At 50.6% G+C, this 13,357-nt stretch overlaps 1 protein-coding gene across 1 annotated transcript in view; it reads left to right on the forward strand.

Annotated features, from left to right (window-relative positions):
* DDX31 (DEAD-box helicase 31) overlaps positions 1-13,357 on the forward strand; it is a 62,731-nt gene that overhangs the window by 41,194 nt on the left and 8,180 nt on the right. The window contains exon 19 of the mRNA XM_016196593.2: positions 5,466-5,634. Coding sequence (XP_016052079.2) covers positions 5,466-5,634 — 169 coding nt within the window. The remainder of the gene's footprint in view (positions 1-5,465; positions 5,635-13,357) is intronic.

Consider the following 13,357-nt stretch of genomic DNA (forward strand, 5'->3'; position numbering starts at 1 on the left):
TCACCCTTCCCTGTGTTTTGCACAAATGAGGCTTTATCTCAGCTTACATCAGGACTAGAGCTTTGACCCAGCAACATGGGTCTTCGCAATCTGTTTTTCTCCTTCTTTGAAAACTGGATAGAAGAGAGATGACATGTCAGTAGGAATCGTAGAGATGGAAATTAGAGATGAAGCACGGGCTGGCAATATTATACCTAAGCAGTTCTGTTTAAAAGTACAAAGAAAGATGAGAAAGAACAGTGCTGAGGAAGGGCCTAGACCATGAGCCCAGTTCCTAGGGCATTTACAGAAGAGTTGGGCATTAATTTAATATTCAGACCCTTTATAGGGTAAGTTGTCTCCTGGGATCACCAAGCACTAGGTGTGGACTGAACAGTTCACTTAAGCAAGGAGCAGAGTGTGGAGAGCTGCCTGGCTTCTGCGGGAGAGCCTTGAGCATCTTGGCTGGTGACTCTCTGTGCTAATGAGGCTTCTTCCCTGTTGGGAGAGCTATAGTTCTGGATAGTTACCTGCTGGGTTTTTTTGTTTGTTTTGTTAATCCTCACTGGAGGGTATTTTTTCCATTAATTTTTAGAGAGTGGAAGGGAGGAAGGGGGGGGGGGGAGATGTGAGAGAGATACATCTATTGGCTGCCTCCTGCATGCGCCCCGACAGGGGCCAGGGATTGAACCTGCTACCCAGGTACGTGCCCTTGACCGGAAATTTAACCTGTGACCCTTTGATGCATGGGTTGTGCTCTAACCACTTAGCAACACCTGCTGTTTTGAGAAGAATGCCTGGCTGGCTTACGAGTACAGCAGGTTCCTGGAATGTCGTTTTGGCCAGCATCTTTTTCTTAGAATGTTGATGAGCTGCCATAGGAACTTCACTCTTATTTATATCAGTGAGGCTGTGGTGAAGCCATTTTCATTATATATTGTTTTGCTTGAAGCCACAGAACCTGTCCACATTAAGTGAGGACTTACTGTGTGTGAATACCATAGCATCCTTTCTTTCCTTCTTTTTATAAATCAAAATTTCTTTCTAAACATTTAACAAATATGTGTTGAGTTGGGCACTGTTCTAGGTGCTTGGCATACGTCAGGGATCAAAACAGACAAAAATTCTCACCTTTCTAACATTCTAATGAGAGGGCAACAATGAGCATAATAAAGAATAAATTATACATAAATTAGTCTATTAAAAGGTGATCAGAACTGTGAAAAACATGGAGTAGAGTACAGGCTATGAAGGGGATGGCAGGACAGTACATTTTAAATAGAGGATCTGAGTGAGCCCTGTTGTGAAGATGACACTTGAGCAAAAACTCAGAGGAGTCATGCCTGTGGTGGGATTTGAGGCAGCAGGAACAGAGATGCTGAGGACTCAGGAAAGCAGCATGGCTGGGGGTGGGTGGCACAGAGGCAGATTACATGGATCACCTCAGCTGGAGGCTGGTGGAGGACCTGGGGTCACCCTGAGTGAGACAGGAGCTGTTGGAGGGCTTGGAGCAGAGCTGTGTGTGGTCTGACAGGCTTCAAAAGAATGGGGGGGGGAGGCCAAGGGTGAAAGCTGGGGGATGGGTTACAGGGCGACCATGGACCTCAGGAAATAGATGGTAAACATGGGTTAGTTGGCCAGTATTGCCCAGTGCCTATTATATATCTTAGCACTCTGAAAGCAGGCCAACTGCACAAGGTGAAAGGTGAACTCCCAGTATTTGCCCCATAACCCCTGATACCTAATCAGTATGCATCCTTCCAGCCTGGGTCTGATAATAGTCTACATAAAATCTTAGCATTTCCCTGAAGCAAACTCAACAGTACCTAAGGGTTTTCCAAAGAACCTGCCTTAGTGACTTTGCAGCTTGGTCATTTGCAGGAAGTTAGGCAGACTCAGTTTGCTGTGCGGTCCATACTGGGCATTGTGCTGCAGAATTTCAGGATTAATAAGAGTTGTGATGAAAAGAAGAAAACCCACACCAGCATCTTCAATTTGGTGCCGGAGGTATTTCCAATATTCTAGGGAGACTACAACTACTTTAAGGTATCTTGGTCATCAGAGGGAATGTAGTTTTGTGTTTTCTCATTACTGTTGAACTTGTTAACACCAAGAAATAAACAGGTATTTGTTTTCCTTGGAAAGGCTATTGGAGTGGGGCCACTCCCATCGGTTTCATACCGGGAAGGAAATAAGTATATCATTGTTCTTATCTGCTAATTGATTTCCACACCAGATTGGTGATGGCCTGGGACAGGCTGCATGTAGCGGGTCTCAGTCACCCCTCTTCAGACTTGGAGCTCTTTGCTCTTCTTGTCTCTCCTGTTACTGAGGACTGTGAGTTCTGAAGGGTTGGGGAGATCTACACATAATTGCACTGTAAATGTGTTGAATTTACATGGGGACAGCTACCACACCCCACAAGTGATACTATCTTTTGCATTTCAATCTTTTGCATATGCAAATCCCCCACTCCTGACTTGCCTCCTTTTATGCCATTTCAGAACCCACCTCATGAATAATTAACAAAGCAGCTGGTTTTGCCTTTGTGGCAGAAAACTAGTTGGAAACTGGGCCAAGTATGCATTTGTTTCCCTTTCTCATCTTCTGACCCAGTCACTGTTCATAACCAGCATTAATTGTTGTCAGTTTCCAGAAGCACTTGCCCCTTTTTCCTCTCATTTCTTGCATCTTTTTAGCTAGAGATTCAAGTGGTAAAGGTGGTAACGAAAGTTTGAGCTTCAGACTCTTAAGCGGAATCCATTCCCTGCAAATTCCCACTTGTCCTGCAGTTTGCTCCTCCCCACCTTCCTGTCTTCCCGAAGAGCCGGGCTAACGCACGCAGGGATTATGCTTGGCTGGGAAGGGATGCTTTTCAGAGTCAGGACAACCCAAGCCACCGGGGCAGGTCAGCCCAATTCCCTCTGTGTCAGAGACAGGCCCATACTTGGCCTGAGGCTTTGTCTCTCAGAAAATGATACTGAGCTGCCCCCTGGCCCCTCCTCTGGGTAGTTGTCACTGTTGATGTCGAGTGGGAAGATGCGTGTGCCTGAACTCTGGACACGTGCATGCTCCTCAGGGCCAGGCTGGCGTTTGCTCCCTCTTACCCCCTCCATCCTAAGCGTCGGCATAAGACACGCTTATTCTTGATCAAACGCCCAGAAGTAAACTTGATTCTATGAAAAAAGGCAAAATGGCCATGTAGGGTATTTTAAAACAGATTTCCCTTAATTCATCAGCCATCTGGCTCTGAACTAGGAATCGGTGACTATGGAGCACTCACACTCTGGCTGCAGCTTCCTCCGTCACCCCAAATAAACGTCTGCTTTCATTACTTCTCTATTTTCTGCTTGTCCTGGTCCCACAACCCATTCCTAGTCTTGACGTGGCCCACACGAGCCCCTTCCTACCCCTCAGAGGGTCCTGCACACAGCTGCCCCTGCACCTGACTCCCTGCTCTCTGAATCATCCGAACATGGGAGTCCACACAGGGCATGAGGATGACCAGCTGCCACTGTCCCCAGGAGCCTGGAGGACAAGGTTCAGAAAGAGGCAGTGCGAAATGCTGCCTGCCCAGGGAAGAAACACCTGCCGCTCCTGGGCAAACTCTCTCCCTGTAAAGCTGTGGGTAGAGCACCTACGGCTCCTGGGATAGAGCTTGTGCGTCGATGTGGGGATGAGGAAGGGAGGGCGCACGCAGCAGTGGGGGCTGATCTGCTTCAGCAGGGGCCGGGTGAGTGAGGAGGCCTGGGCCAGCGTCTGGGTCACAGACTTTAAAAGGGTCAATTCTTTAGTGGGCTCGGCTCGGCTTGGTTTCAGGCTGGTTTCTTAGATGAGTAAATGTTGGGGGCTAGGGAAAGAGAGGGGATGGAGGAAAAAGAGGCCTGGGCTCCTGGGCCGGGGCAGATGTATACTTTGCTCTCGGAGGACTGGGGTATGTAGTAGTAGCTTTGTGTCTGGAAGTCTGGTGTCAGAACCCACCAAACAGCACCGGCCATTGGAAGCGTTAAAGATTTTCTTTGAAAAATCAGCCAGTCCCCAGTTATTAAAAAGGGGAGTAAGCACAGACTTAAAGAGGGTGCAGAGAAGTTGCCTTGGTTATTATTTCTCATCGATTGGGAAAAGGAGTTCACTTTGCTCAGTAAATAGAGCTTTGATGGATTCCCAGGACCTTCCAGGAGCTGATCTGCTAAAATGACACTTTTTATTACTGTTCATAAACGCCAATCTCCCGGTGCTGCTGGGATATTACGGTTAAGCTGCGGGCAAACTTACCAGTCCAGTGGCTCAGCAAGCCAGGGTGAGGGAGGCTGGTATTTAGACCGTCTCCACTAGGTGCACCCTCTGGGCTCTGTGTGGTCGCAGAGGACTGTGCTGGGAAGTACAGTGAGCAGTGACGGATGGGGACAGTTTTCAGAGCAACCCCTCCTGCCCTGTGGGTGAGAAAGGGCAGACTCTTAATTTTCATTGTTACTGCAGGATGTTCCAGGAGAATCAGCTATGGGAAATCTTTCCTCAAAGGAATGTGAGTGTCGGTGGTCAGAGCTTCACCCTCCTGGGACCAAGTCTGGTTTCTCTGGCTGTCACCCAGTCCAGGTCTAGGACAGAGACCATTTCCTACACTTTAAAATAGGACTGAAATTTTCATGGTTGAATGTCTGATGAACATCCACACTGTTAGCAGTCCTTAAGGGGTGAACTATTCTGTGGGCTGTTTCAGAAATTTAATCCCTTCTTTAAAAATTCTGTTTCATGTGCTGGCCGGGTGGCTCGGTTGTTTGGAGCATTATCCGTACACTGAAAGGTGCGGTTTGATTCCCAGTCGGGGCACATGCCCAGGCTGCAGGCCTAGTCCTCGGTTGGGGCGCATGTGGGCGGGGGCTGATCTGTGCTCCTTTTTCACACCGTCGTTTCTCCCCCTCCCCTTCCTCTCTAAAAAAAAGAAAAGCCAATTAAAAAATCTTTCATTTCCTTTTGCACACCCTTTGAGTGGGTAAGAAGCACTGTATCAGTCAGTCCTGGATACTTAAGAATGAATTTGGTTTTAAAATCCCATGAGTTGTCGATGAAGTGGCACCAATGATTCCTCTGGATTGGGGAGCTGGAGACGAGGCTTGTGGTGGAGGCAGCACTTACTGCACTGGCTTCACTCATTCCTGTATGTGCCAGGTACTGAGCTGGGCCCCAGGACTAATGAAGAAAATGCGCCCTGCCCTCTGGTTATTAGACACTACACAGTAAAGTCTGAAATTATATTGGGTTTATTTAAGTGATAATTGCAGCCTATAGTGTTGTTTTGTTTGCTCATTTGTTTTGAGGAATTAAAAAAGACACAGGTATAGGTTGAGGTTTTAGTGTGCGGGGTACTGCTGGTTGGGTGCCATCGGGCCTGGCGAGGTGCCCTGCCCAGGACAGCCCTTTGGCCAAGGCACAAGTGGCACTCAGGGCCCCGCCCCAACAGCCTCCCCCCTTCATTTTCCCTGCAGCCCTGCAATCCTTCATCCGGGCCTATTCGACCTACCCCCGGGAGCTGAAGCACATCTTCCACACCCGCCTGCTCCACCTGGGCCATGTGGCTAAGAGCTTTGGGCTGAGAGACCCCCCCCAGAACCTGAGTGGCCCGGCTGTGAAGAAGAAGAAAGCGAACGCGAAGAGGTAAGATGCGTCGAATTTGTCCTGTGACAAGTGGCCGAAAGTCCGGCGGGTGTGAGCTCTGTTCAGGCTGCTGGGTGCTCAGTGGAACTTGCTCTGTCTTTGGTTTTCCTGGTAAGTTATCACTGATACCTGCCCTTCTCTCAGTGTGATAAGTGCTTGGAGCAAGAGGATGAAATACCTAACTAACATTTTTAAGGTGTTGGCAGAAATTCGGTTGTGTCTTGTTGGTCTCCTTCACTGTCCGTGTAGAGTAAGCAGGGACTTCCCACAGTTGGAGCTTCCCCCTGGGAAGCCTCTGGGACTTGTAGGAAGATTTCTGGTGGGTTCCCTGAGGGTGGACCCGGTGGCAAAGCTCTCCTGGTGAGCAAGGCGGGCAGCACTGAAGCAGCCCCCTCCCCCAGGCTGGCTCCCAGGCCACTGTCCTTGGAGCTGACGTACAGTACCAGTGCTGAGCGCTCCTAGAGGTGAGCACATTGAGTCTCCCCCGACTCGGAAAGCATATTCAAGATCCCCCCCTCCCCCCTCCCAGCTCATGGGAGAGGAAAGTCAGAGTAAGGAGCATGGCCCTGTGGGCGCTGGGCTCTGAGTCCATCTTCAAATGTCAGGAGGTCCTGAGATGATCTCCCTCAGCAAAATACATTCATAAAAGTTCTTTCTCTCCTCAAAGACACTGTTCATTTAGTGGCAAACCCAGCCCTTGTGGGAACTGCAGGGTTTGATTCCATGAGTGGACGAGGTTGCTTGCGGAGTTTGGGTGGATTGCCATCATTGCTCATGCTGCGTTGGTGGGAAGGACACAGCATACAGGTGTTTGGGTACCAAGGAACCCTTGTATGCTCTGGACAGGTATTTTGCCTTGTGTAGCCTTATTTTTGCATATTAATTACAAATGCCAATATCCACATGCCCTTCCTGCCTGATAGGGGGCTTGTAGGCAGCACCCCTCCAGCATGCTCCATCCTGCACAGGGTCACCGAGAAGTGCCGGTGGCATTGTCAGCCTTGTCAGGTGGCTTCTCTGGTGGAGGGAGAAGGACCACCTGTAGGGTGTAACCATTGCTATTGGAGCCACAGCACGTGGTCTTAAGTGCTGCGCAGTCTGATATGAGCTTGTGAGCTCTGGAATGTGTCTGCCTAACTTCTCAGAGCCCCTATTTCCTCAGTGACCAACAGGAGAAGGAAATCTAGATTTTTAGCTACTTCACAAGATGGTTTTGAGAACCAAAATGAGGTCTTAAGTGTAAATTTGCCTTTTGAACCATAAAGAGCCACACAGATGAGGCCCTTAGGACACAGAGCTAGAGACTAGATGAGTTAAGATTCCAGAACCTCCAGCTTGATCTGGGCAGGGACTTGGCATCCATGAGGCTCTGGGTAATGGGTAAAGAGTTTTTTTGGAGTTTGTAGAGGCGTGGTGGTTGCCTTCCATTGTTAGCTCTTGTGGAGCACAGTAGTCTGAGGCAGGTGTTTCTCCACACGCTGCTGTTCTGAGCTGCCTGGGAGACACACAGCCTGGTGTCCTCCAAGCGGGTGGGCACCTAGGGTGCAACGGTGCGGGGCTGCAGTGCATCAGAGGCTGGCCCTGTCTTGGGTTTGGGGTAGCTGATGTCTGCGTATGTTAACTTTGGTTTTGAGTATATGACAAACCATGAGGCCTGCACTTGGGTCCGAGAGTGACCTCCTAGTGATCTAGGCCTGGCTATCCTATCACGTCTCTGAAACGTTGACTCTGAGAAGGGAGGACAAGGCCTGCCAGGTGGTGACTGGTAAGAAACGCATTTTGTTTCTTTGTCTCCCCACACATCAGTGGATCCCAGTATTTCATTGTCACAGGTGATCTACTTCCATGACCGGGAGTTTCATCAGCAAGTGTTAATCCAGACAGCAGCTCCTCAGACTGGCATGTCCTCAGCTCCCACCCAGATCCTGGAAGGCAGGGAGGCAGTTGGGAGGGGGACTTGGAGCCAGCATTGTCCTTACCTTGAGAAGCCACTAGGGAGAGGCACTCCGCCTCCTGCTTCTGCTGACCCTCGCTGGCAGATGGGCACCAGCCCGCCTGTGCCCTGTGAGCAGGGGATTTCACAGGGCTTTATTTAGGGAAGAATGGGCTGATTAGCCGGTAAAGAGCGTGTAAGATGGTATGGGGCAGCCTTTGATGTCTGGCTGGCAAGGCAGGGAGCCGGGGTGAGTGACAGCAGTGTGTCACAGGATTACTCCGCCCGTGACAATACCGCTCTCTGTTCTTGCCATGTCACCACTCTGTTACAGCTACTTTTTCCGTGGTTATGCTTTTCTTTCAAAGGCGTCTCTCTCCACGCTCCTTACATCCCCCCACCCTACCCCAGCCTTGCTAATGCAGGCGCGCTCGGGAAGACAGTGGTACCTTCTTTTATTTGGGGAAGTCTTGTCACTCCTGACGGAAGAATGACTTTGCAGCTAATCTGCACATGGACCGTATAATTGTGGTCAGTATGAGCGGTGGAGAAAACCTGACAGATCAGGGCTCGAGCAAATGCCAGTTGCTGCTCTCTGAGGATTGGAAAGAAAAGTCTGCTAAACCCTACAAAGTGCAGAGACTTGTGCTGTGGCCACAATGACTGTTCTGAGCTGAGGCGTCTCCTCTGAAATCCATCTGTCCAGAAAGAGAATGGGTTCCTTCTCTTTTGTGTGGGCGATAAAATAATAGCACTCCATTCTCTACAGTGTTCTGCATTCCATTGTATGGTGCTGACTGCCTGGAAAATTATATGTTCTGTGCAGACCTCTGATATCTGCAAACCTAATCTGCCAGCCTGTCGGGGGAGTCCTACCTCACCTCTTGCACAGCAGCCGAGGGGTCCAGCCCGTGTGTCTGGAGTGTGGGCAGGTGGGTTAGGTGGGGGGCTATCAGGCATTTCCATGTAGTGACAAAGGGGATTTTTATCTTGTCTCTATTCCTTTACTTGACCACTTTTCAGAAAACCAATAATGGTCCCCAAACGAGATCTTAATCCCCAGGTGTCTGCTTTCCTGGTCCTCAGTTCTGAAAGGGAACACTAAGTCATTCACAGTCACAAACCCTTCGACGCCCACACACACCTGTCAGAACGGCCCCCGCCCTGCCCCTAACACCTACACACATGTTCAGTCAGGGAGCTGGTGCTGAAATGTTGAGTGGCCCCTCAGCAACATCTCTCACGAACACGTTTCCCTCCCCTGAAAGGAAGTCTGGTTTTGAAGCCATGTAGATTCAGCAGACCCTGAGAAGGGAAGCTGACATCTCCCAGAATTTCTCTCTACCCAGGAGATGCTGAGACCCAGCGCTGTCTGCCGTGAGAGGCAGAGCTGGGCTGTTTGCCAGGGTGTCTGTCTAGGCCGTCACACACATGAGCAGAATGTGTTCAGGAACAGCAAGCAGACATGGGTCCCTCATCTGTCCGACACTCTAGAAAATGGTTCAAGAATATAGAAAGAAACTAATGGGCCTGGAGGTCTTGGTGTTGCAGTGACAGTATGCGAGAGCGTGTCTCCTGTTGCCACCCTGACACGAGTGGATTATATGTGATAATTATAAGAAATAAAAAGCACCATTTCCCCCAGGTGGTTTGGTTTGTAGCCAGCTAAGAGTGCTTTTACCCCTGTGCCTAGATATCCTTAGTGCCTAGAAACATCCAGCATCATCTTTATCAGCCATTCAGTCGTTTTGCTCCCATTCTGAGCTCCCTCCCTTTAAAATTAGTAGCAGACGACAAATCTGAATTGTCGACTATTCTTAAAAGAAATACAGTTTCATTTTGTTTGTATAATACATTTTCTCAAACCAGCCTAGCTAAAGTGTTATCTGATAGTTATTTTGTCAGACAGGTAAACAATTTAAAATAGGGATCTCTTATCCCTCAGTACTTCCTAGATCTGGTGTGCGTGGTTGTCAGCGCTCAGCAGCCCGTGGTCACTAGCAGAGGGCACATGGGCTGCCCTGAGCACTGGTCACTGCAGAACCCCTAATACCCGAGCGCCTCCTGAGCCTGTTACATCTAGGGTTCTAGGTGCAGTGTGGTCTCTACAAGAAGCAGACATCTTCACGGGACCTTACTCACCAGACTTTTCTCTCTGAAGTATCACTGATACTTGTCACTAAAGTTCAAATTAGAGATTTCGCTAAGCTCCATTTGGGGTGCCTCTTTCATCTTTGAAGCCCTTCGCTGTTTCACTCTGTGATTCTCACCCTGGCTTGTTCAGTAGTTGTTAAGTAACTAGCAAGAGTTACTATGTTGCACACTCTGCTGGTGTGAGAAGTTCATACCCTTGTTCCTCTCCTTGTTTCTAAACGACAGTGGGGGTCCGGGTTGAATCATTGATCATCTGTGTGCCCTTGGATGAGTGACTCAGTTTCTGTGCCTCTGTCCCCTCACCTCTCACATGGGGTGGCCGGAGCCTCACGGTGTTGTCCTGGGCCTCAAGGCTGAGGGTGAGTGTAGAGCCTCAGCCCAGTGCCTGGGACGGGAATACACGGAGCATGTGTTGGTTTTAACGACATCCCCACACATGTCCCTGGAATAGAAAGTGCAAGTAACTGTCAGTTTCTTCCCACTGTGAACTTTTCCTCCCGAACAACCTTGAAAACAGACCGTTAGCTCTGAGCCCCACCTCGGGGAGCTGCAGCTGCACCTCCCATGAAGCAGGCATTTTCATCATTAGGAGCAGCTTGCCCGCCAGTTTTTATGTGGCATTTACAACCTCTCTAATATCACTTAAGTAGCTGAGGGCGAAGCTGGGCTCTGGACCACTGGAAATCTCCTCGGACCTGTGGAGCCTGTTACCATCCTGGAAACGAGATCAGGCTGGATGGAGCCACCCTGGGACCAAGGGCTTGTCCGTAGACCCCCTGCGTGGAGTCGAGACCCTTCTTGCCGGTTCCAGACCCGCGTTCACCACTACTGGCCTCCTTAAGTCAGACTCTCCTTAGCTTCCTAAACTGTCTTCATGACTGGCGGCCCTTCAGCGTCACCTGGACTCCTAGAACAGCCTGCTGCTGGGCCTTGTGAGGCCACTGCTCCACAGGCAGCCAGGCCTCCACCCCTCCCCATCCTGCCGAACTCGAATCAAAACCAAGGACCACAGACCCCTCTTCCGGGCTTGCGTGGCCTGGCCTGGCCTCGCCGACCTCGGTGTCTCCTGCAAGGATGTCCTCTCTGACCCACATGCTCAGGTGGACGCACACAGCTCTGCCCTCACCTGCTCTGTCATCACAGCCGTTTTACGTCTGTCAGTGTTTCTCTCCTCTCAAGTGGAGCTCAGTGGAAGCCCTATCTGGTTTTCCTCATCACACCCAGCACCTTCTGCAGCACCTGGCACATGATAGGTGCACAGGAAGTATTTTTAGGTGAGTGGAAGTGAAAGCGTTCTGTGATTCTGAGAGGAGCAGCATGAAGGGAAAGAAAAAGGACTTATTCTGACATGAAAAGACGGAAAGGCCTCTGAATTATTTTGTGAGCCTATGGGTGGAGGCTGGCCTTTCTGAGCCCCCTCCCCCCATTCCACTCATCAGCCAGTCTGCCCAAGAAAGCAGCATGGGACCACCTTCCTCGTGGCATCAAAGCAGCATCCCCAAGAGGGACCGAGCCTCTGCTGCTTCCTCGACCTCACAGGTGGAGGAGCCACCAGGATCAGCCCACAGAACGTGGAGATGAGCAGGACGGGACCAGCTCACTCAGCCTCTGCCTGAAGAGCAATGGAAACAGCTGGGACCCCTGGGAGTAGCTGTGGGGACGGGTGTTATGAGTGTCCTGTGAGCAAGGGGAAGTCTGAAATCATGGAGCACGAGGTTGACATGATTGTGAACTTGACTAACCAAATCTCAAAAATTGAGACCCAGACTCTAGAACCTGAAGGGAATGTGGTCCTCAGAACCGGTGACGGGTGTCTTCCTCCACACCGGAGGCGGGGGCGATGCTGGCCGAGTGCATATGGTTTGAGGTGAATTGGGGTTGGTTACTACATGGAAACCTAGAGCCTGGCTGAGCCACACAGACTGTAGACTAGAGCTCATTGAACTGGTCTCTTTATTAAGCCACGCTGTGGATCTTCCTTTGTGCTCAGGGGAGGTGTTCAGATAGGACAAGGGACTGGAAGGTGGCTGGGTCTTCCTGGGTGGGGGGCACTGAGATAGTCAGGGGGGCTGTTTGTCATCCTTTTCGATTGTTGCATTCACAAGTGGTTCCACGTGGGTTGGCCGTGTGGGCACAGGCCACAGTGGGGGCCTCACCGTTCCTTGCTCTGCCATCAGGCACTGCTGCCCCACCTTTCGGGGCTCTTGTTTAATTACAGCTGTGTACATGCAGCTTTTTACACTTGGCCTTTTGTTTCCACCACTATTTTTTTCTCTCTGACTCCATGCAATTACCAGCTCTCTGCCTACTCGAACAAACACACCCTCATCCCCACTGGCTAATGAGGTGATTAAAGGGATCTCACAGTGACCCTGAGCCTCTTCCACACCTGGGTCACCTGCAGACAGCAGGAGCCCAGAGCTGTGCTTTCAGTCAAGCAGTCGGGGCTGACAACAAAGAACAGGAGCCCAGCCTGCCTCTCCTGGGAGGACGCTGGAGATGGCACACTTGCAGTTGAAGCCTTTGGAGCACCAGGACTGGAAGGTGGGGCCAGAGGCACCAGGGAGGCCGAGTGCAACAGGGCAGTGCGCAGCTCATTAGCTGGTTCTTGCATGGACCCTCCAGTTGGTGCCATTTCAGAAATCAAGAAGGAACACGATGGTCCCCAGCTGTCCCCTCACTGCACAGTCTCATTTTAGTTGCCCTAAGCCCTGCCATCTCAGAACTGGCTGCTGTCTCCTCCTTTCGTCTGTCCCTACACTCCTTGGGCTCCTTCTTAAGTAGGACATCCCAGCCCCTCCACACTTCATTGATGCCAGAGCTTTTCCATGTGGTTGTGACCTGTATGAAATGACTCCAGGTCACATGTCATTGTCATTCCAACGTCCTGATGTCTGAAATGCAGAGCAGTATCTTAACTGCTTGATAGTCAAGACAAGGGGTGTGGTTTGAGAACCAGTGTTCCGAGTGACAGCAGGTGACTGCTTGTTAGTTTTAAGTTCTTTGGTGGTGGAGGCAGCAGCATTTCTCTTGGGGGCTAGTGTGTGCCCTCGGCTCTGCTGAGTTCACATGCATGGTCTCATTGAGACCGCATGAGGTCCCTGTGACCAGAGAGGGTCCCCAGTAACCCCTGAGGAGATGGACATGCCAGTCATTTAGCTCTGTGCCTGAGAGATCCCGGAGCCCACACTCCTAGCTCTTGCCTGCTTCCTAGCATGTCCCTTTTGGAAGCTTCTAGTTTCTAGACTCAGTATTGGGCAAAGTAACAAGCATGTGAACCGTGTTAAGGTGTTTTTCTTTGTGAACAGCTCATTCTTTATGTAATGGGATGTAATCTTGAAGCAGGAGAATTTGGAAACCACCAGAGGAGCAGACCCTGGCATGGGTAGTAGAAGTGCTGTTTTCTTCGGGCATGGTCTCCAGAGATCTTTGAGAGGAGATGATCATGGGCAACACCTGGAGGTGATGATGTCTCCAGTTTCACCCAAGTCTAGGGCAGAGGGTGCAGTGGAGGAGGGTGCAGTGCTCCCAGCCCAGTCCCAGCCCTGGCATTGGGTGCAGCCTGACTGCACAGTGAGTGCTAGAGGGGTGTGTGGGGTGTGGGGAGAGATGGTGAGCGTGGAGCACTGGGCACCG

Source organism: Miniopterus natalensis, chromosome 12 (assembly GCF_054644295.1).
Source record: "Miniopterus natalensis isolate mMinNat1 chromosome 12, mMinNat1.hap1, whole genome shotgun sequence".
NCBI classification, from domain to species: domain Eukaryota; kingdom Metazoa; phylum Chordata; class Mammalia; order Chiroptera; family Miniopteridae; genus Miniopterus; species Miniopterus natalensis.